General features: G+C 50.8%; 1 protein-coding gene across 6 annotated transcripts in view; it reads left to right on the top strand.

Moving 5' to 3' along the window:
• Nucleotides 1–21,751, top strand: part of NTF3 (neurotrophin 3) — a 65,353-nt gene extending 43,602 nt beyond the window's left edge. For 3 of the 6 annotated variants that reach the window (XM_067695478.1, XM_067695481.1, XM_067695482.1), the window contains exon 2: nt 20,669–21,751. In XM_067695478.1, coding sequence (XP_067551579.1) covers nt 20,669–21,448 — 780 coding nt within the window. In that variant the 3' untranslated portion in view covers nt 21,449–21,751. Of the gene's footprint in view, nt 1–16,301; nt 17,974–17,993; nt 18,354–20,668 lie in introns of those variants that run through there. The other 3 variants (XM_067695480.1, XM_067695477.1, XM_067695479.1) reach the window with 3 other exon arrangements.
• Nucleotides 21,752–23,051: the final 1,300 nt, after the last annotated feature.

Consider the following 23,051-nt stretch of genomic DNA (forward strand, 5'->3'; position numbering starts at 1 on the left):
TTCACCTCGAAGGTTTTAGAAAAGAACAGAAATTTCTCCAGCTGGGGAGTGATGCAGTTAGGCTCCACTTTAGAAGATCCTTCCGTTCCCGTGTGGAGAGGAAATGAGAGGGAGTCTGGGAGAGGGTGAAAGTGGGTTCTCAGAGACCACCTAAGGGTCCCCAGGAGTAATCCCGGCAGGAGAGGTAGTACGGGCCGTAGGGAAAAGGGGCGTTCATTGTGAGAAGTAGGAGGCAGAATCAACTAGAATTTAACGGGACTTCCCTGGTGGTCCAGTGGTTAAGACTCCGTGCTTCCACTGCAGGGGGCACGGGTTCAATCCCTGGTCTGGGAGCTAAGATCCCATGTAGTAACGGCTAGACGAAAACTGTGGGAGAGCCACAGAAGCTGAAGGAGGCGGGCCAGGAGGCTAAGGAAGGAAGGGCTGCAAGGCATCTACCTGATTTTCAAATGAGGGACCCAGGGCTCTTCTGGGAGGGTTGCTTCGGGAGGGCCCGGTGCTGGTGGTGAGGATGGATGGACGGAATTCTGCCCTTTTCGAGGGGGTGGAGGAAGGGGAAGTAACCAGTGCAGGTGCTTTTATATGAAGCTGGACTGGGACCAGCTAGTCGTCCTTAGGGGAGAACTATTTTCTTTTCCTTGTTTAGGGTTGGTAACATGCGAACATTACGGGCACACCTCGTTTTATCGGGCTTCGCTTTATCGCACTTCCCAGACATTGCCTTTTTTACATTTGAAGGTTTGTGGCAACCCGGCCTGGAGCAAGTCCATCGGTGCCATTTTTCTATCCACGTTTGTTCACGTCTCTGTGTCACATGTGGGTAATTCTGGCAGTATTTCAAACTTTCTCATTATTATTTGTGATGGAGATCTGTGATCAGTGATGTTTGATTTGACGATTGCAAAAAGATTACAACTCGCTGAAGGCTCAGATGATGCTTAGCATTTTTTAGCAAGAAGGTATTTTCTAATTAAAGCATGTACATTTTTTTTAGACACAATGCTACTGCGTATTTCATGGGCTACAGTATAGTGTACACATAGATTTTATATGTACTGGGAAGGCAAAAGAATCATGTGACTTGCTTTATCATGGTATTTGCTTTATTGCAAGTGGTCTGGAATTGGACCCGCAGGGCAAGCAAGCTCTGAGTTCTGCCTGTGTCTACTGAGGAAAGGAAACCTGCAGAGAGGGGCAGGTTAAAGACAGGATTGGGGTGGAGGTCCTGATGGAAGGAGGCTTCTGAGTGAATGGGAGGCGGTGGGGCCAGCGTGTCACTGTAGATGCTATTGGAGATACAATGTGACCAGGACAACCCAAACACTCAGAGGAAATTATGGCTGGACTCAGTGTGAGTGTGGAGTCCTGGTTGATCCAGGGCAGGCCTGCTGTGTAACCATTACCCCAACCAAATGATCAATAGCACCCCCTTTCACTTTCACAAGTTTACTGGTTAGGGTGATAAAGCATCTGGCCACTTCAGCTGTGTGGATTCAAGGAGATGTGTGTACAGAGTGAGGAGTTCTTACCTGGGGGACCCTCTCTTTTTTTTTTCTCTGAAGTAGGAGGCAAGCTTTCTGTGCTCTGAGACTTCAGGAGATAAATGTGGTTCTGAGAGAGCTGTTGTGAGGAACAGAAGAAAGACCTGACATAGGAAGAATAGCAAAAACTTGATCGACAGCAAGGGCTGAGACAAACTTGAGAACATAAATTTGCTTGGCACCTAACAGTGCCCATGCCGCCCTTCCCCGTCTCCACAGCCCGAGTATCAGCCAGAGAAATGGGTGCTTGATTGACCTGAGGCTGGGGAGGTGCAGGGCAGCTGTGACCAGGGCGGGGGTGGGTGGGGTAGAAGAAGGGCTGAAGCAAAGGACTGTGGGAACAGCTCAGACCTACAGTCACCTCTGCACAGGAAGATGTCTATTGCAGCATTACTTCTGAGAATGGAGAATTGGAAATAATACATTTCCTACAAAGGGGGTGTAATCCAGTAAATTACGGCAATTTCTGGGATGGAATATTAATTATGTAGCCATCAAAACTTTGTTTATGCACATTTTTAATATGATGGGAGAATGCTTAGATTATAAGATTAAGTAAGTCAGTTGAAGAACGATGTGTATTCAACAATCTCAACTTTGTAATGCGTAGAAAAACTTTGCACGTGTTTAGAAAAGGCTGGGTACTGTGGGAGTTGATAGATTTCTTTATGTATTTTTGTATTTTTAGAATGCTCTCCAATATGCTCTTATTACTTTTATAACACGGAAGAAGAATCTCTAGAGAAATTTATTTAAAATTCTTTAAACATAAAAAGGGTGTATGCAACCACGAGTTAATCCGTATTCTCTTGATCTCTTAGATGGGCAGCATCACCCAGATAGCATGGTGTTTGAGAAATGAGTTTTGGTGTCAGACACACCTGGGTTTGAACCCCAGCTCTAGTATAGCAGTGGTGTGATCTGAGGTGAGTTGTTTTCTCTGGGGCCCTCTTTCTTTATTTACGAAGTAGAGAGAATAACGCACTCCCGCAGTCTCTTCTGTACAATTCCAAAACCCACAAAGCTCTGAAAACCCAGAGTCCCTTCTTAAAGTTTCAGCAGATTTATTTGGCCGCAAAATGTGACCTGAATTGGCATAATCTTTATCTCTCTTAAGTGAGTATTTATAATTTTGCAATAGAAATATTACCTTGTGTAATCACGGGAGCTGCTCCAGACCCATGCAGAGTGCTAGGTAATGTACAGTAATACACAGGGTTTCAGATAAGTGACTGTCGACTGTGGGACCTGCCTCAGAGGGTTGTTGCAGAATTAAATCTTAGCGAAGTTCCAGGCAGGAGCAAATGCTATCATCATGATTGATATCATCATTATTCTTGAGCCTTCACTACGTACAGAATGCTTAATTTCTGCTTGCTTTCTCTTCCTTCCGTTCCTTTCCTTATTGGCATCTTTGAGAAGAAGACAGACGTGTCATTTTTTATGGGCACTTAGGTTGACATTGTTTAGGACGTGGGAGTGGAAAAAATGGGAACTTCCAGCAGAAAATTCTCCTGCCTCTTTCCTTCTTCCCAGTTCCTAGTTTCCTGAAGAATAAGCCATAAGGAATAATGCGTGTTAACAGGGCACCCAGATAGTTGAAGAGCTCATCAAAGGATTAAGTCTTATTCTCTTGGTGAAGAATTTAATGGCAAAGCACATGTGTTCATTGTGGAATTGTGATACATTCACAGCATCGTTGCTCTACATTTAAAGATGTACTTTGCTTTAAGCTAAAACTAGTCTGATATATATATATTTTAATGGAAGAGTGGTTATTTACTGCTTTCCATAGGAATTCACAGTAAGATTTTTTGTTGCAAACCCTCCTAGTATCTTTAAAACACAAATCAATTCACAGAAATGTGATTTGCACTCAACATTTTCAGAGGCATAAGTAGGGCATAAACTGAGGTCATTCCTTCCTGTTCTTGGATGAGTTTTGCTTCATAAATTCTGTCGGTGTGGCACTAGCCAACTGCGTTATTAACATCACCAAGGGGAATTAAAACATAAAATGTTATAGGATCAAAAGTTCCACATTCTGAATCAATGCCAGTATATTTCCAGACGCTTCAGTTTGACTACAGTCTGCAGCCATCCCCTCCTCTCCACCATGTGACTCATCCACTTCAGGGTGGAGGTCATTGACTGTTCCCACACATCGCTATGGCCCCATCAACGTCCCCATGGTGGAGCGTTTTGCCTTTACATAGAATCACAGAGCCTCAGGTCTGGAAAGAACTGTTTTGCAATCCTCTCTATTCAATCCAGTGAATCTGGCCATTTCGACGGCATGCCTGGAAACTCACCAGAGCCTTCTTTCTAGTAAACCAAAATAGATCTCCCTGAAGTAGACGGCTCAAACTCTGCAAATTGGTCCAGAGGCAGACGAGCTGGTCTGTTGGCTAGAAATGCCGGCCTGTCCTAAGGTCTCCAACCCTTTTCCACTTCAGCTCATCAGGTCCTCGGTGGCCCTCCTACTGCGTGCCCAGCACAGTGTCAGGACACATTCCTGCACGTTCTTGGGTTCCAGCTTACCCTCTATGTTAATGCATTCATTAGCACCAAATTGCAGGGTTCCTTGTCAAAGCCCTTCAAGCCTAATTGGAGCTTCTGAAGTGAGATCCCCCAATTATATTAGTTCAGTTGTCTCATTGGTCTCATGCCTATCATCAAACACGTTTTCCTTCACGATTGTTGTCATTTTCTTAAAACAGGTATTGTTGAGAAAGACTGTTTTTAACGCAGACTTTTGCTTAACCGGTTGTTTGATCTGCAGAATACCACAAATCCTCAGATGAAATAGAGCCAGGAGTGGGGGAGGGGCGACGGGGGGAGGCTCAGAAAGCGGCAGGTGCAGAACCTGAGCCAAGGACGGGCCCCACCCGGCTCCCCGCGCAGCCAGAGGTGGCGCGCCTCCGGAGGCGATCCACTTCGTGTGCATTGGCGCGTCAAAGAGGCGGCGGGCCCAGAGGAAGGTTGTCTGCACTTTGTAGCTGTAGGGACTCTCCCAAGGTTCACAGCGAGCTGGGCAGTCCCAGCCATATGGTCTGTCCTCTGGATTCTTCAGGGCTTCTTTGTGTGTGTGCGGCACGCGGGCCCCTCACTGCCGTGGCCTCTCCCGCCGCGGAGCACAGGCTCCGGACGCGCAGGCGCAGCGGCCATGGCTCCCGGGCCCAGCCGCTCCGCGGCATGTGGGATCTTCCCGGACCGGGGCTCCAACCCGTGTCCCCTGCATTGGCAGGTGGATTCTTTTTTTGCGGTACGCGGGCCTCTCACTGCCGTGGCCTCTCCCGCCGCGGAGCACAGGCTCCGGACGCGCAGGCGCAGCGGCCACGGCTCCCGGGCCCAGCCGCTCCGCGCCACCAGGGAAGCCCTTCAGGGCTTTGAGAATAGAGAGGTTATCTTTTAGGAAGAGTGCTGGATCAGGAGTCAGGAAGCACGGTTCTGGTCCTGGCTGTGAGAGCTTTGAGCCCATCACTCACTTACGCTATGCCCTAAATTTCTCAGCTTTAAAATAGCAATACCCTCTCTTTATAATTTTCCTAACTTCATGTCCACTCAAAAAGCTAAAGACAGTAGGATGCAAGTTTTAAGTTGCAGTCCTTGGCATATAGTAGGTGCTTAGTGTAGCATCCTTCCTTCCTTGAAGAGATCAGGGGGTTCTGCCATGTCCCCAGATGTTTTCTGCCCGCGCCCTGTGTCTGTGAAAGCTTCGAGCCTCTTGTTGGATGCTTTGCCCACTTCTCCTGGCTGTGTTTGTTAGATTAAAGGGTTGCCTCACTGCCTGTCTCAAGGTAGCCTCTGCTTGCTCTCCAGGACACCCATGGGGGCCTGGAGCCTTTAAGTACAATTGTGCTTTTGAGGAAGAGGAGCTCCACACAGTTCTCAGGCTCCCCGGTGCTTATTTGAGGTCATCTTCAGCCTTTCCAACTCAACCCCTCCAGAGGGGTGAAGACCCACCTTCTTCTGTCTTTTGGGAAATCCACCAGAACTAGTGTGAAGCCATGCATTGCATTTTTCAAGAGTCAAACTCAATCACCAAAAGATGCATCAGAGGGGCCGGGGGGTGTGGGGTAGAGGTCAGGGGAGGAGGTATGGAAGGTGTGCTCACATCCCCCCCAAAAAGCATTGGAAGTTGTGTTGGAAAAATCCTCAGCTTTTGTTTACCACGGTGGGTAGCCACAGGAGAGGGGGAGCTGGGTGGGAAAGGAAAACAATAGAGGGCTGTGTGCTTTGCTGCAGAAGCGCGCTCTCACCAAGTAACGTGGGTCAGCGCTGCTCAGTTGGCCCCAGAGCTTAAAGGAGGGTCTGGTGCAGCTGTCAGTGGTGGTGGGCAGGCTGGGGCCAAGGCAGGCCCCCTCCAGGCACTCGGAGGCAAAGCTGCAGGAATCCCCAGGTTCAGCGGGCTCCGACCTGCTGGAAACCCTCGCTACCTCTTGTTCTAGGGAGGCTTGTGGGGAGGCCACAGAGGAGGTGACCAGGAAAGGGAGTGCTCACATCGCATGCAGAGAGTGACCGACATATGGAACATGTTATCCGGAAGGGTTACAGGCTGGAGGAGCTCCTAGACTTTTCCAGGGGTGGGATGGGGGAGGGGACAGCCTTCAGAAACCCAAGGAGGTTTCTAAACAAAAGGAATTTGAGAAGGGTTGGAGGAATAATGAGAAATGCAAACTTGACCCAGAGTTTCTCTTTCTATCTCCCGGGCTTCTCCCCAGCCTGTCCTTACATGTTTCCAATTCCTGGGGACCCGAGAGGGCCACTGGGGCCATGTGCCTCCCTCCTTACATGGGCAGAGCTGGCGGGGGGTGGGAACGGGGTCAGCAGGACCCCAGAGCCGTCTCCCACCCCACCCCCCTTGTCCCTGGGGACCAGAGAGAGAGAGAGCAGGGAGCCCAGAGCCTTGTCTCTGCCCCTCTGTGGGTAGGCAGACTGCAGACACTGCGAAGATCTTAGGATGATTTACCCGGATTCCCTCACTTTGTAGAAGAGCAAACTGATGCCTGGGAGGTAGAAACAAGGCTTGTCCGAGGTCCCGTGGAGACTGACCGGGAAAGCTGCAAGGCGCACCCAGCCTGCGCTCCTCCAACCCTAGGGCTGTCTCCCCTCCTCGGCATCCCTCTCCCAACACACTGCACACACGTGCACACAGATACACACACACAGATACACAGACACACGCACAGACACACACACTAAGACGCACTCAGACAGACGCACACACACACTCAGACATACACACTCACATACAGACACACACACAGATAAACATGGACACACACAGACACACACACTAAGATGCAGGCACACAGACATACACACACACACTCAGACATACACACATACAGACACACACACACAGATACACATAGATACAGACACACACACTAAGATGCAGACATACACACACACACTCAGACATACACACATATAGACACACACACAGATACACATAGACACACGCACAGACACACACACTAAGACGCACTCAGACACACACACGCACTCAGACATACATACATACAGACACACACACACAGATAAACATGGACACACGCATAGACACACACTCAGACACAGACATACAGACCCAGACATACACACACACAGACACACACAGTCATACACAGACATACATACACACACAGACACAGAAATATACTCATTCACACACAGACATACACATTCACACACAGGCACATTCACAGATATTCACACACACACTACACACACAAATAAACACGTTATACTCTCACACACACACACTCAGACACAGACATACATGCACACGTACACACATACTCACACGGACACACACACAGGCACACTCACAGACATCCTCACACTCACACGCTCTGCTGGCCTGTTTCCCAGCAGCTTGTGTCCAGGTTGGAATTCCTCCTCCTTCTGCTCTGCTCGGATGGCAGAGAGCCGTAGGCACTGCCCCGCCCACTCTGCGACACGGTCCCAGTGGCCGCAGGGGCGTGGCCTATTCTGTGTCACCACCAGGAAGCCCTCTTTGACCCTGAGTGCTCATACCCTCGTTCTTGTGTCCGTGTCCCTGGCTGCTAGGAAGAAAATGTCAGCTGGGGTGGGGTTAGCCAGCTCTGGCTGCTGGCGCGGTGGAGTGGCTCCTAACACGGGTGGATCTAGATGCAGACACCCTCTGGGCGGCAGTCGTGGTGGTTTGGGGGGACAGTCTCTCCTCCCCCGTTTTTCCGTAGGCGTTTTTCCAAAAGCCACCATGCAGGGGCCTTGGACTCAACTGAAACCCTGTTCAAGAAAGCCTTGTCAGGGCTTCCCTGGTGGTGCAGTGGTTGAGAGTCCGCCTGCTGATGTAGGGGACACGGGTTCGTGCCCTGTTCCGGGAGGATCTGAGCAGCTGAGCCTGTGAGCCATGGCCGCTGAGCCTGCGCGTCCGGAGCCTGTGCTCCGCAACGGGAGAGGCCACAGCAGTGAGAGGCCCGCGTACCGCAAAAAAAAAAAAAAAAAAAAAAAGCCTTGTCTGCCTTCCTCCCTCCGTCCTCTCTTTCTCTCTGTGTCTCCCTCCCTCCCTCCTCCTCCCCACCCCCCACAATCACTTGCCCTGAGGTCCCCAGGAGCAGAGGTGGCTCTGTGTCGCCCCTTTGTAGTCAGACCCTCGGCTGCAGGCCCTCAGGTGCCTGACGGCTCACCTCTTCCGTGGGGACGGTCCTATTCTTCGTGGTTCCCGAGGTCCATTTTAGACCATCCTCCGGGAATGTACTCAGACTCTTCGAGCAAACTTAGTGAGACGTCATCACTGGCACTAAAAGGTGACCCCTCTCATCCTCTGTACTTTTTCCAGCTCTGGGTGTTTGTCCATCTTTCACTGTGTAACAAGCTCCCCCAAACTTGGTGGCGTAAAAAAAAACCCACTGTTTTCTCATTTCTCATGACGCTGTGGCTCAGGGAATCGAGTCGAGCTGGGTGGGTCAGGTGGCCTTGACAGAGGTCCTTGGTGGTTTTCAGTTGACTGACGGGCTGGCATGGGTCACCCAGGCCAGTTCACCCGCAAGACGAGTGCCTTGGCAGCACTGGCTGGAAGGCCATGGTGAGGGGGGTCTCCAACATGGTGGCCTTGAATGTCAGTGCCTCCCATGGCAGCTCGGGGCCCCAAGAACAGGCAGAAGCCACACGCCGCTTACAGCCTAGCCTTGGAAGTCGCATAATGTTACTTCCTCTATATTGCATTGATCAAAATGGGCACAGGCCACCCACCTACAAGAGAAGGGTACATGGACCCACCACTACGTGGGAGGCGTGTCAGAAATCAGCGTGTTTTAAACTAGCAACCTGCCTGTGCACAGTATCTGATCCCAGTGTATCTTCTGGCTACAGTCTCTTCCAGAGCAATGAACTTAGGCACTTTTGCCCTCTGATATAAAAGAGAGCCTCTACTGGTGCTTAAGCCTCCTCTCTCAGGCTTCTGGGGTGTCCCCCTGGGCCATGTTCTGTGACTGTCCTGCACCCCTCCCTCCTCCAGCTTCTCCTCCTGAGACAGCGTGCAGCCACGCCCACACTCATCACGCCAGTCGGCTGGAACGCAGAGAAGCTCTTCAGAAACGGCAAGGTTTTCAAAGACAAGGGAGAGCATTGGTCTTGAGTACGCTGGGGAAAGGGAAACCAAAGGGATGGAAAAGCCATCAGGTTGGAGGTGGAGTCATCCAGCGTGGTGGCAGGACCAGAGATGGAAGAGAAAAGGCATGACATTCCAAAGCTCTTGAGGAGTGCAGATGTCACTAGACAATGGTGCTGATGCCACACAAATATTTGTAAAAGGAAGGGAAGGGTTCTGCCTCATGGGCTACCGTTTGAGCCGAGTCAGGCTGCGAGGGCTCCAGCCCTCTCACAGCGTAGCGTTCCACATGCCGTGCCGGTCCTGATTCCGCTGCACCTCCCGGAGAAGCCCTTCTGCAACCTTGTGGGCAGGTTTCCCTCTGGGTGTCCTTATATTTATGGCTCTGCGTTGGTTCCAGATGGGCAGCACAGCTCTGCGCCTCTGGAGAGCCGGCTTCTGGTTCTGGCTGTTTCGTTAATTGATTGTTGCATTTGAGGCAGAGGTCACTTTCCTGCTGTAACCTTCCCATTGTCTGAGAATTCTAGGTGATGAGAATGCCAGTGCCTGGCTCTGTAGCTTCAAAAGGACACGGAAGGGCTTCCCTGGTGGTGCAGCGGTTGAGAGTCCGCCTGCCGATGCAGGGGACACGGGTTCGCGCCCCGTTCCAGGAGGATCCCACGTGCCGCGGAGCGGCTGGGCCCGTGAGCCATGGCCGCTGAGCCTGCGCGTCCGGAGCCTGTGCTCCGCAGCGGGAGAGGCCACGGTGGTGAGAGGCCCGCGTACCGCAAAAAAAAAAAAAAAAATAGGACACAGAAAAGTAGGAAGGACCAGAAAGCGAGACCAGTATTGAGGATCATCTGTCTGGTGAAGAAATGGCCCAGGGTTAGCAGAGGGTCATAGAAGCACAGGATATTAAAGCTGGGAAGAAGCTGTGAAAAACTGTTTAGTTCAAGAGTTCTTCACCGAGGATCTATGGGTCTCTGGGTGAGGCTTTGGGGAGCTGGTGAATTGCCTCGAATTTTTTTGCAAACTGTTTCCGATATGTGCACATGCGTTTTTTTAGGGGAAACTTTCTTTAGTTTTTATCACATTCTAAAAAGGGTCAAAAACGGCTGAGAACCACTTTAGTCCACCAGCATTATGTTATGTGATTCTTAACCAGGAGGGATAAGGGCTCCCCAGATGGTATTTGGAAAAGTGTGAGTGCCTTTTTTTGGTCGTCACCATGACTGGGGACATGATTGACATTTAGTAGGTTGGGGGCAGAGCTTCATGTGTGGGAGACAAAACTGAATAATGAAGAACTAACTCTCCTGCCCAAAATACCAGCATCAGCCCTATGGAGAAAGCCCGTTAGGAATTGAGACCCCAGGATGAGCAGTGATTCTCCCGTAGCCGCAAAACTGATCAGTGGCAGAGATGCTTTTCATTCATAAATCAAAGAGGGAGACGTGCCGAGAGTGCGCATTATTTTATTTCTCCTTGTCAATACGCTAAAAATCTATGAAAACCAAAGAATCAGAAATCTGTCTCGCCTTCAAAATTCCAACAAATTTCAAAAAGGATCCCTGGGTTCTCGGTCTTCTTTACCATCCAATAAGGACAGAGGAAAGGAATGTGTGACATTTGGGGAAACTAAGGCATAGATAAGTGAGCCCGTCAGCCCCGTGTTGCATAGATATGCTTCTCAGCCACTGTGAATTGGCGATGCCCAGCCTTGGACGGGGAAATGTTCCCTTTGCGCTTCAGAGCACCTGTCTTGGAGATCTCTTTCTCAGAACAAGGAAAGAAGCATTAACGTATCAATGTGGGGCTTGGTGCCTCGCTCCCTACAAGCAAGTCAGAGGTGCCTTCAGCTCTCTGGAACGAGTTGGGAGGTGGTCTGCAGTACTGGCTAAAAGTACAGCCTGGGGGCCACACAGGGGTCTGCATCCTGGCTCCACCTCTCAAATGATGCGTGATCTCGGACAAAAGAACTTAATCCCTCTGAGCCTCAGTTTCCTGAGCTGACAAGTGGGCATGATAATCGCATCCATGAAGATTAATTGAGACAATCCATGGAAAGTCTGGAGAAGTGCTCAGCATATGGTGCGGCTCAGTAAATACTCGCTGTTATTACAAGCGGTTAGGATGACTGTGTCTGTGATGAATGACAGCTTTGGGTCCACAGTGTTGGTGCCAAAATTCAGAGGACAAACTCTGGGTTGGTTTCTCGTCTTGCCCAGCTGCCCAGAGCGAGAGTCGGTAGATGGTTTGGGATTGGACCGTAATGTTTATGAAGTGTCTTCCACACACCTGGGTTCGGGTGGAAGATGGATTTTCTTCCTGTGTGTCCATTCCAGGCTCCCTTTGCAAGGGGGCGCAAAGAGGCTCAGGAAATCTCCCGTGCAGACGCCTCTCCTGCCTTGCTTTCCCGGTGTGGCAGGGGATTCAGGTGAAGGACGGTGGCTGGGTGAGCCGTGGAAGGAGGCTTTGGCCCTCCGAGTCCCCAGACAGCATGGTTTCCTGGAGAGGGTGTCCAGACCAAAGGCAGCCATGGACCATCTGCTAGTCCCTCATCCTTGTGGAAGGAGGCTGGCTGTGGGCTGGGGGAAGAGTGAGCGGGAGACACAGGCCCCATCGCCAAGCCTGGAGGAGAAAGGCTACCACCTGACCACATTCACCGTGGCCAAGTCCTCGTGGGGCCAAACCAGAGTGGTTTGGGTTGACCCCGCCTCGCTGCCGCTGCCCTGGAGGTGCAGTCCCAGGTCTGGGCGTTGCCAAGCCAGCTGTGGTCTTGGTTTGGAAGAGGCATCTGCAGAGTGAATGGGAGTCCTGATTTGGGATTTCCCTTCGCTCCCAGCTCTCAAGATAAAGCCAGCTTCCTTATTCTGCCATCTTGAGAGCCATCCTTGGCTGGGTGGACAAAGTAGATAATCGATCGTCCTCATCATTATTTATTATAATTATTGAAGATGGAAGGTCAGCAGCCTTCTGATACAGTTAGCTTACAGCTGGGTAGCACTTTACGGGTAATACATATGCTTGACCCATCAACCCATCAAACCCATCAACCCATCAACCCAACTCAGACACTAGGAGTACATCTAGGACAAGAAGTTTCACTTGCTTGGGGAGGTTATTCTCTGACGCTAAGAGTTGAACGCCAGCCATACCCGCAACTGTCTGTGTAATGGAAGCAGCCTTCCCTTGTGTGTTTCCACACTTGGAAAAATGGAGTTAACCCAGATGCAGAAAATGAAACCAACATCAAGACGTCTCAGAATATTAAATGCTATAATAATTTGGAAATGACCATAACCCATCCTCATTTGGGGAGGCTACAGTGTGTGTGAGGTGTGTGTGTGCGTGCACGCATGCACACACAAGCCCACCACAAACCCATACATGTACATCTTCAAGCACAGTGGTGAATGAACATCAGTGCCCAGAACAAAGAAAACGGAATTTACTAGATAAACACAGTTATGGCCAGTAGCTGGATTGACTCAGATTCTCTCTGCAGATCCTTCCTTGTCTACCCTCTGGCCATGAAATGAGAGTTGATAGTATGTAAAGGATAAAGTAAATCTGGGTTTCCTGGGGCTTGTGTCGGCATACCAAGCTCCTTTCAGATCTCTCTGCCAAGATGGGGCCAAGCCAGAGGGTTCCCTGGCCTGGGGAGTAACTGCGCTACCTTCTTCTGGGAGCTGTGGTGCACGTTGTTTTGACATGTGCCGTACCTTCTGTCTCTCACTACCTTAGGGCCCGATGAGTGGATGCTTTGAACAATGTAAAATTCCTCTTCCAACAGCTGTGAAAAAGAAACTCCCAGCTTTTTACTTCCAGCTCAGGGTGTTTAGCTTGCTTTGGGGAGACCGGCTCCTTGTCATTTCAGGAGTCTCTTGTCTTCATTTTCTGGCCTCCAAGAGGAACCAGTTTCAGCAGCTCCTTTCTGAGGGAGGTGAGTCACCCTTCTGAGGTCTCTATGTCATTGTGTTTCATCCTAGAACACACCTTCCTTGTTGATAGGTTGTCTTGTTTCCACCGGGAAGCCAGCATCCCCTGAAAACTGAGGACCTTGTCCTATTTCAGATCTTGGGCCAAGCTGTCTGTGTCAGTCGGTTTCAGAACCCTGAGTTAAGTAAGTTTCACTAAGAGGAACTTTGCAGAATGAGGGGCTTTCAGAGAACAGGGAAGGAATCCATCTCCCTGCCTCTGCTGTCACCTGTATGGACTCTATGTGATGCAGACCTGCCCAGGGATCAGGGGTCTCAGATGAGGTCTCACCAAGTACAGCAGCGAGGTGATGCTTTTTGGTTGGGGGGGAATTGAGACCATGCTCGCCGGCATCTTTGATGACAGTCGTTGACTAGTTCTCTGATCTCAGCTCGATTTCTTACCCTCTCTAAAGCTCAATGTATGTGTCCTTGTTCTGCCTAAGACAGGGAAGAGTGGCCACCCTCAGAGGTGCAATGAGAGTGAGTGAGTTGTGTTTGACGGATGCATGCAGGGCCGTCGGGGGAAGGGCGCCACGAACACCCACACAGCCCAGTTCTGGTGAGTTCATTTCTAATCCGCTCCTTCCAGACACCCCAAGTCGCTCCTTCCCTCCATCCTTTCACAAGCGTTTCCCTCCCTTGTTGGTTTTGGATCCACCAGTGAGTTAACCTGCGTGTTTCCAGTCTAATCTCACCCTGCTTCTTCCAGGCTGCCCGCCCACACGGGGGCTGGGGAATAATTGGTTTGTCTTCATCGGTGTTTGTAGCGCCTTCCCTTCAAGCGTCATCTGTGCGTTTCAATTAACCTGCCACTTTTTCCTCTCTCCTGCTTCCGGATCATTATTAAAGAGATTAACCAAAACCAGAGCAGCCCCCAGCGGCGGCTCCACCGGGACCTGTCTCTCCCAGCCCCCAGCCTTGTCAGGGGTCAGAACATCTTCATGTGGCCCCAACGGACTCATTTTGAGGCCTCAGGACCCATATTCAGAACAAAGCCAATTTGAATTAATTTTGCAATTAAGACAGGAGAACAAGCCTGGCCAGTCCTTTTATATGGCCTTGGTTTAACGTTTCCACCACATTCCTCTCCTTTTGGTCATTCTGCTTTAAATCCTTTGCCTCCCCACCTCTCACTCTTTCCATTCCCTGAACAAGATATTAGGGTTATCTGGCAGGATGTGGTCTTTGGACATCTTAGCATTCATCAGAGACCAGGTCATCGCTGCAGAAATTCTCCAAAGAATTAGGTCCTTATGGCTACAACTGGCCAGTGTCCTCGAGTGCACTTGCCCCCGGCAGATGTGGCTGCCCTGGACATAATGAAATCTCTAGAATTTGCATATTCAACACTTGGCAAATTAAAAAGTGCTTCCACCTTTGCTCTCACACCTCCTCCCCTAGGAAAGCTAGAACAGAGCCTTTACGCCCTCTGTGCTATTCACCCCATTCTCCAGCGCTGGGGCCAAACCCAGGGTCTGAGGTGGTACATTCTGTGCTCTGTATGAAGCAACGCGTGGGACAGGCACCTGCAGGGGCCCGACCTTGGAGGGCATCAGGCCCAGGAAGGACGGGAGGAAACGGAATTGTGTTTCCTTTCATGGGGGATCTGAGAGGAGGAAACAGGAGTGGTGACCTCAAGCCCCTGGAAACTGCTGAGAGGTGCCTAGAGGCTTCTTGGGGAGATGCTCAGCCGGCCGGCTTCAGCTGTCCCGGCTCCAGGCTTAGAACCTGAGTTTCCTCTGGACGGTGTGAGAGCCGGGACAGAGAGACAGCACAGGACATCTGCTCCAGAGGCAGACGGCCATCCAGTCTGGGCTCTGCTGCTTGTTAGCTAATTATTAAACCTCCCCATGCCTTGGTTTCCTCATCTGAAATGGGAAATGTAACTACGTACCTTCGAGGTGTTGTTACCAGGATGAAGACGCAATGTATGTCATTTCCCGGCAAGAACATTTTTGTGCTTGGTGACCCCACTCTGCCCAGGCTACAAAATTCACTCGGTACACGTGCAAGAAGAAAGGGCTGGGGGTTCGTGGCCAGGCGGTGGCTTGCACGTGCCAGGGAGCTAGTCCTAGAGAGGTGACTTGTGGAACTCAGCGGTGACGGCCCCCGTCTCCCGCGTGCGGCAGGACAGACCCTGGTTGCTGTGGCCTCAGACCCTGTACCACCGTCCTCACCGGCTTCTCTTCCATTTCAGCTGTTCCTCCCAGACCCCAAACCCTCTGTGTGGATTGTACACTGAGCCAAAAAGGAGGAATCAGAAATTGCTCTCTTTTGAGTATTTTGAGGGATGGTGAAACCTTGTAGGAATGTTGCTCCAGGGTCTGGGAAAGCACCATATGTGGGAAAGCATTTCTAAGCGAGCAAAGTAGCATCTGCAAGCTGGTCAGGATCTTGGACAACTCTGAGCGGGGAAAGCGGGCACTGGGGAGAGTGCAGGACGGGGTCCAACGGAGGTCTTTAACAGGTCTTTTTCCAATTATAGCCGAGAAGAGCCTGGGGACCCTGGCCTGCTTCAGAGCCAGACCTGTATTTTCTTTGGGAGAAGAGGCAGAGTTGATTGGCTTCCAAACCAGGCTTGGCAGAAACCCAGACAGAATCCGAGGCCAGGAAGCTGAGTCTCGGTAGGTCTTGCTTGTAGTAGGTGCTCATTCAGTAAACGGACCTGGAGACTCGACAACAGCGCAGCCCTGTGCCGGACGTCAGAGATGGGGGGATGAGAAAGACGTGGCCTGGTCATGCGGGAGGAGCCATTCAGACAATGCTAACTCGGTAGGATCGTTGCTTAAACGGGGGTCTCTATAAACTGCAGTCACCACCAGCGAAGGAGCATAGAAGTCTCTCGAAATTGAAATGTTCACTGATGCGCCTTCCTGGTACCGCCTTTCCTCTTCCACACCCCACTCCAGGGAACTAGTCCTCTGCTACCTGGTGTGTGTGCACGGAGGGCAGGTGTGCAGTGTCTTCTGCTGCCACAGATAACTGAGGTTCATGTTCATCTAACCTGTCCAGCGGATCACAATGTGCCAGGCACGGTGCTAAGTGCTTTCATAATGATATGACTTTTCACCCCTGACAATGACCTTGATTTTGCACCGGCCATGCGATCTCCGTTACATTTAATCACCGAGGGTCCCCTGTCGCTCTCTGTGTCATGTAGCAGTCAGACCTCACACAGCTCGCTTTACACTGCTCCGGGTCTCAGTGCCCTTAGTGGTAAAAATGAGGTGGTTCCCTATGGCCCCTTCCAACTTCAACATCTGTGTTTGGGCGAATTTTATTAGCGACATTCTTGGGCTTGCTCTGAAAACCTGAAAGCAGATTATCAAAGTGGAGTCCGCAGGAAGCCTGCTGGGTTTTATCGCAGCCTTGCAGATATCGAGAAACACTTACAGGCCGGAAGATGATTTACTCCCAGGACTCATTCCAAAGTATCATGACGAGTTTTTGGACTTGATGGTAAGCAACCATCCAGATCCAGAAATGAGTAGGACCCAGGCTAAGGGGCATTTGGGAATTTTTTTTTCTTTTGCAATACGCGGGCATCTCACCGCTGTGGCCTCTCCCGTTGCGGAGCACAGGCTCCGGACGCACAGGCTCAGCGGCCATGGCTCACGGGCCCAGCCGCTCCGCGGCACGTGGGATCTTCCCGGACCGGGGCACGAACCCGCGTCCCCCGCATCGGCAGGCAGACTCTCTACCACCGCGCCACCAGGGAAGCCCTGGGAATTTTGATATACTTCATTTTGTTCATTCGTCCCACCGCACCACCAGCAGTGCTGGCCGGATGCCTCTGTGCTGAACTTGCGTGCTTGGGACCCGAGGGGTTACTGGGGTTTGCCTTGGGGCTCCCACAGGTAGATGGGAGGGTAGGAACAGTCCAACCTCTACACTTCTCTGTAGAGAATTGAAAAGCAATAATAAATCAACTACAAGTCAGTCTGCTTTGTACGATCTGATCGCTGCGCTTTGGCGATTCTTTGCAATATCAGTGATGAAGCCTTCCTCTCTGACAATCCTGACCTCTGCCCCAACCCTACCCAGGGGAGCAAGGAAGGCGGTCTCAGGAGCCTTTCTCATTGTCCACAGCCCCGGGCCCTCCCTGCCGGGTTGCACTAAAGTCACAGCTCCCGTCCACGGCCCGGCACGCTGCACCCTGCCTCGCAGCGCCCTGTGGGCTTTGCACATCCCTTTTGACCAATGATAACTTTCCGCCCTTACTTTCAAACAATTTCACCAGGACGAACTGTCTTCGTTCCTGCTAGCCGGGGTATCACACAGAGTCTGGCGCTCAGAGAGGGAACCTCAAACTCAAGGTGTAACGCTCTGTGGTTACCATCTTGAAATTCGGAAGAATTTTATTTTTGACTGTGGGTTTTCTAAGTGAGGTCCCATAGGGCCATGGAGCAGGCACCTGGGGGCTCCGAGCATTGCCTCAAACGTGGTCACGCCTCCTGCCACCATCCTGCCTGTGAGAAATGTTTGCCCTGGGCCCTGCAGACTAGGAAGCCAGTTCTGTGCGTGGAGGGTAGGCATTCCAGCCACCCTCGGTCCATCTCTGACTCCCTGCACCCACCCTCGGTCCATCTCTGACTCCCTGCACCCACTTTGTATTCACTGTGGTGTGGACTCAGGGGAGAGGCAGACACAAACAGGAAGGGAGGGGCTCCTGGCCTTGGAGGAGAGAGTCTAGGGAGTAAACCACGTCATGCCGTGAGGGCTGTGACACCTGCCAGCATGCCACGGAGATGCAAAGGAGGCCGGGCTGCCGCTCTCGGGGGAGCATCGTGGAAAAGTTAGCTTCTGAACCAGGCACTGAAGAATGAGCAAAATTTCAGCAGGAGAGGAGGCTATGAAAGTGTGCAAGGTGAAGGGTCACATGGGCCGTAAAGCGAACAGTGAACAGGGCTTAAGGGTGGGGTGTGGGAGCCCGATCATGATGTGATGAAAAGGAATGCTGGACCCGGAGTGCGGAGCCCCCCTCTCTGCCCTTGTGTGCCTCTCCTCTTCTTTAAACTGCAGTTTGGGTTTTCCTCATCTATAAAATGAAGGACTTGGATTAAATACCCTTCTCCTTCTTCCATCCTTTGGTTCCATATACAGGCCACCTCCCATATAGCAGCTCAATCCATCAACGTTCTCCCTACCGACTCACCCTTGCAACGACCTTACTAATCTAGGTGTGACTCTTACTGGACCTGGGACCTCCCTCCACTCACCACACTTGATTGATTTCCCTGTGAGCAGGTAGCCTGCTTATTCTTAGTTGATAGTGGCTGGGCTTTTGGGGGGTTTCATAAATTGTTTTTTCGATAACCTCTCCATCCCAAATTATTTTATTGCAGCTGTACTCTATTTTGGAAGGGAGAAGGGGGTGTAATTCTAGTTGCATGTACACCACACTTTTTGTGTTCATGGTTGATTTTGTTGGGCCTGCAAGATTGAAGGGAATGGCACTCTTACGCAGAGTTGGGGGGGAGATCAGTTATCCTGTGGGAACCTTTTTCCCAGGATAATACAATTCCTGGAGGCAATCTCTAGAGGTGGGCAGCACAGCTAGAATCCTTCTCTCAGCCCTGACCTTGAAGGAGTCAGTTGTCCAGAGAGTGGTTCCCATGCAAGGAAGACGGTCCCCTTATCAGAGAGACAGGCTGGGCGCCAGGAGGAGGAAGTTGGAATAAAGTGACAGCAGTGCTGTTGGCCTTTGGGGACAAGAGCGCAGTTCTTCCACCGAGATGGGGAAAGAGGATGTCTCTGAGTCCCGGGAGCGAGTTAGCTCGGGCAGGCTCAGACACGGGTACTTGGTAAGCAGGGCTGACTTTCTATGTCTTGTGCCACATTTGTTTATTTCCCTTCTCTTCTCCCCCTGGGTTTCTCAAAATACCAAAGGTGAACCAAGGGAAGGATTTTATTTTCCATGCTTAGAGCTTTAAAGAGGAAACGAGAAAGGCCTGGGGACTGTAAGGTGGCTTCAGTGGTGATTACAGAACGAGCACCTCGAGGCGAGTGGTGGGAAGCGCGGAGCACAGGAGGGGTCATTAGTGCAGCCAGCCCTCCCCACCAGAAAAATCTCCGTCCCGTGCCAACCCTCGGAAAACCAGGGCTGTGCTCTAGTGAGGGAGAGACCAGCAATGAAGGTATATCAGGATCAGCCCTCTAATTCCCCAAGGACTCAGCAGAAACCCCAGGTCGAGGCTCTACTATGGCAACAGAATGAGAGCGTTGATAGGTGAAGATGCCATTGAAACAAGGAGACAGCAGAATTAGAAACAGAACCATTAAAAGGAACGTTTCCTAGTGGAAACTTAAAGAGTCAAACATGAAAAATTAACAGGGAATCTTGCACTTCAGGGCAAGTGTAGCCCATTGCTTTGAGCTGTGTCTCCATCTTCTACAGGTGGTGCTTTGGGGGCCCTGCTGTCTTGTGAAGAGGGTCTCTGGGGATCAGGTGGGCACCTTGGCGAGCGTGTCCATTGGAGAGGTCGGCAGAGCACCTGACACTCAGGCCCTCTTACAGCACAGGTCGCAGCCCACATGGTCATTTACAAGGGCAAGAGAACGGCTCTGCCAGGCTGGCCAAGAACGAGCCATCTTTGATGCTATGGATATAGAAGCAACTGGCCCAACCCCCAGCCTTGGGGTATCTGTTCCTTTGAGAGATCTCAGGGGCTGCAGTGGAGGGGGCAAGAGAGCTATGATTCTCGAGGCAATTGCAAAGCTACCGCCGCTGATATTTTTTTAATTAAAAATGTATGTGCGTATTTATAATTTTCAGGTTCCATTTCTTCGCATTTTGCCGAGGTGGAGAGGGATGTGATCTTTTCAGGCTTAAGGGACCTTTAAAGGAGTGGCTGGAGACGTCCCTGGCGGTCCAGTGGTTAAGACTCCACGCTTCCACTGCAGGGGACACGGGTTCCATCTCTGCTTGGGGAGCTAGGATTCCACATGCTGCATGGCACAGTCAAGAAAAGAAATTGAATAAGTAAATAAAATAAAGAAGTGGCAGGACGTCATCTACACACAGCAGAAGGGCTGCAGATGGTAGACGTCAGGTGCAAAGGTGACAGGTGCTATCTGTCCAGGAAAGAGATGGAGGTTGAAAGCCTGGAGTCAAGCACACCTGCCTCTTTGCGACCTGGGTCTTCGGGAAAGACCTGACTCTTCTAGGCTGTAGTCCTTCCGGTGATGTTCTTGGTTTCCTTGTGAAAAAGATGATCTTGCCCTCTCTCTCATACACACACAGACACAGACACACACACACACACACACACACACCTCTTTCCCTCTCACACAGCCACGATGCTGGAGGAAAGATTGTACTGGTGAAGGCACTTGGACATCTAGGAGAGAAAGGAGGGCTCGTAAAAGGCAGTATTTCCCAGGGGAAGGGGAGAGAAATAGACAGCCTCTGTATCTGGCCAGTACAGGGGCATTTTGATGCTCCCCTAGGATGGTGGTACCCTGCTGTCTCTCTTGCCTCACAGGGATCCTCAGCCTCTGGTTCAGGATGACAAAGACCCAGCGGCCACCACCTCCTGTTAACACCTATGTTTCCTTTTCAGATCTTACAGGTGAACAAGGTGATGTCCATCTTGTTTTATGTGATATTTCTCGCTTATCTCCGTGGCATCCAAGGTAACAGCATGGATCAAAGGAGTTTGCCGGAAGACTCGCTCAATTCCCTGATTATTAAGCTGATCCAGGCAGATATTTTAAAAAACAAGCTCTCCAAGCAGATGGTGGACGTTAAGGAAAACTACCAGAGCACGCTGCCCAAAGCAGAGGCCCCCCGGGAGCCTGCCAAGTCGGAATTCCAGCCCATGACGGCCATGGGCCCCGAACTGCTGCGGCATCAGAGACGCTACAACTCCCCCCGGGTCCTGCTGAGTGACAGCACCCCCTTGGAGCCCCCTCCCCTGTACCTCATGGAGGATTACATGGGCAACCCCGTGGCGACCAACAGAACGGCGCGGAGGAAGAGGTACGCGGAACACAAGAGTCACCGAGGGGAGTACTCCGTGTGTGACAGCGAGAGCTTGTGGGTGACCGACAAGTCATCGGCCATCGACATTCGGGGACACCAGGTCACGGTGCTGGGGGAGATCAAAACCGGCAACTCTCCCGTCAAACAATATTTTTATGAGACGAGATGTAAAGAGGCCAGGCCTGTCAAGAACGGTTGCAGAGGCATTGACGACAAACACTGGAACTCGCAGTGCAAAACCTCCCAAACCTACGTCCGGGCACTGACGTCAGAAAACAACAAGCTGGTCGGCTGGCGGTGGATACGGATAGACACATCCTGTGTGTGTGCCTTGTCGAGAAAGATCGGAAGAACATAAATTGGCATCTCTCCCCATATATAAATTATTACTTTAAATTATACGATATGCACGTAGCATATAAATGTTTATATTGTTTTTATATATTATAAGTTGACCTTTATTTATTAAACTTCAGCAACCCTACAGTATATAAGCTTTTTTTCTCAATAAAATCCGTGTGCTTGCCTTTTCCCTCAGGCCTCTCCCATCTGTTAAACCTGATCCTTGTAAGTTGGCTCTTGTAAAATTTGTGTACACCAGTATTTTGCATTCAGTATTGTCAAGGCCATGACTGTCGTTTTAGTAAACTTGTTAAAATCGGCTGATGTCAGAGTTGTGTGTAGACACAGTTATATCTCCCCTTCCCGGATGCCTCATGGTTGGTTCATTACCTAAAAGAACTGTTACCGCCTCCGTTGCAGTGATGCTGGGCAGCTGGGCAGCTTGGAGCCGCACCCTTCATTCTGACCAAAAAGCTCACTGCCCAGAACCTACTTGCCTTTCTCTGCTGTCAGTTTTGCCAATTAGAGTTACAATGTTACAGTCCTGAAACGATAACAATGAACCTGGCAATTTTCGTTTGGGAAGTTTCTTTTCAGCACATTTGTTGTTTGGGGATTTGAGATTGTTAAGGGTTGAATTTTTTTTTTTTTTTTGGCTTCGGTTTTTGTTTTGTTTTTTGTAAGTGGTTTTCTGAGGCACATAGGAAACATTTTTTAACTATTTGTAACAGAAATAATTGTATGGGGGCTTCCCTGGTGGCGCAGTGGTTGAGAGTCCGCCTGCCGATGCAGGGGACGCGGGTTCGTGCCCCGGTCCGGGAAGATCCCACATGCCGCGGAGCGGCTGGGTCCGTGAGCCACGGCCGCTGAGCCTGCGCATCCGGAGGCTGTGCTCCGCAACGGGAGAGGCCACGACAGTGAGAGGCCCGCGTACCGCAAAAATAAAAAGCAAAAAACAACAACAAAAAAAGAAATAATTGTATGGGTGCCCGGAAGCAGAAACGGATCATGAGTCACCCGCACACAGAAGAGAAATGTGCTCCTAAGAGATTCTCTTGGAGCCCCGCCTCCCCTTCCTCTGCTGGTCCCTCTTGGTGCTACAGGGGGAACTGGAAAAAGCTGGTGCTTTGGAGTCAGACCTAGGTTCCAATTCCAGCTACCCCCTGTGACTGTGGGCAAGGTTTCGAAGGCTCCCTGAGCCCAGGTTTCCTGGAGTCAGAGATTCAGATGTGGGTATGGGTCTTGCCTACCCCACAGGTCGACGTGATTCAGCTATATTACTGCAGTAGGCGTCCCAACAGAGGGTAGACATTCAAGAATGGAAGTTCCTTATCCCTTCCCTCCCTCTCCTTACTTAGGTATTGTGTTCCCCTGTATCATTTGGGGGTTTTGGTGGGGTTTTTTGTTCTCCCGCCCCCCAGCTTTATTAAGATATAATTGACGTATAGCATTGCATGAGTTCAAGGTGTACAGTGTGATGATTTGACACGCATATATATTGCGAAATGTTTACCGCAATAAGGTTAGTTAGCACATCCTTCACCTCACACGCGTGCCATTGTTGTTCTTATGAGAACATTTAGAAGCTACCCTCAAGGCAACTTTCAAGTGTACGGTAC

The sequence above is a fragment of the Pseudorca crassidens genome, chromosome 11 (assembly GCF_039906515.1).
Source record: "Pseudorca crassidens isolate mPseCra1 chromosome 11, mPseCra1.hap1, whole genome shotgun sequence".
NCBI lineage: Eukaryota > Metazoa > Chordata > Mammalia > Artiodactyla > Delphinidae > Pseudorca > Pseudorca crassidens.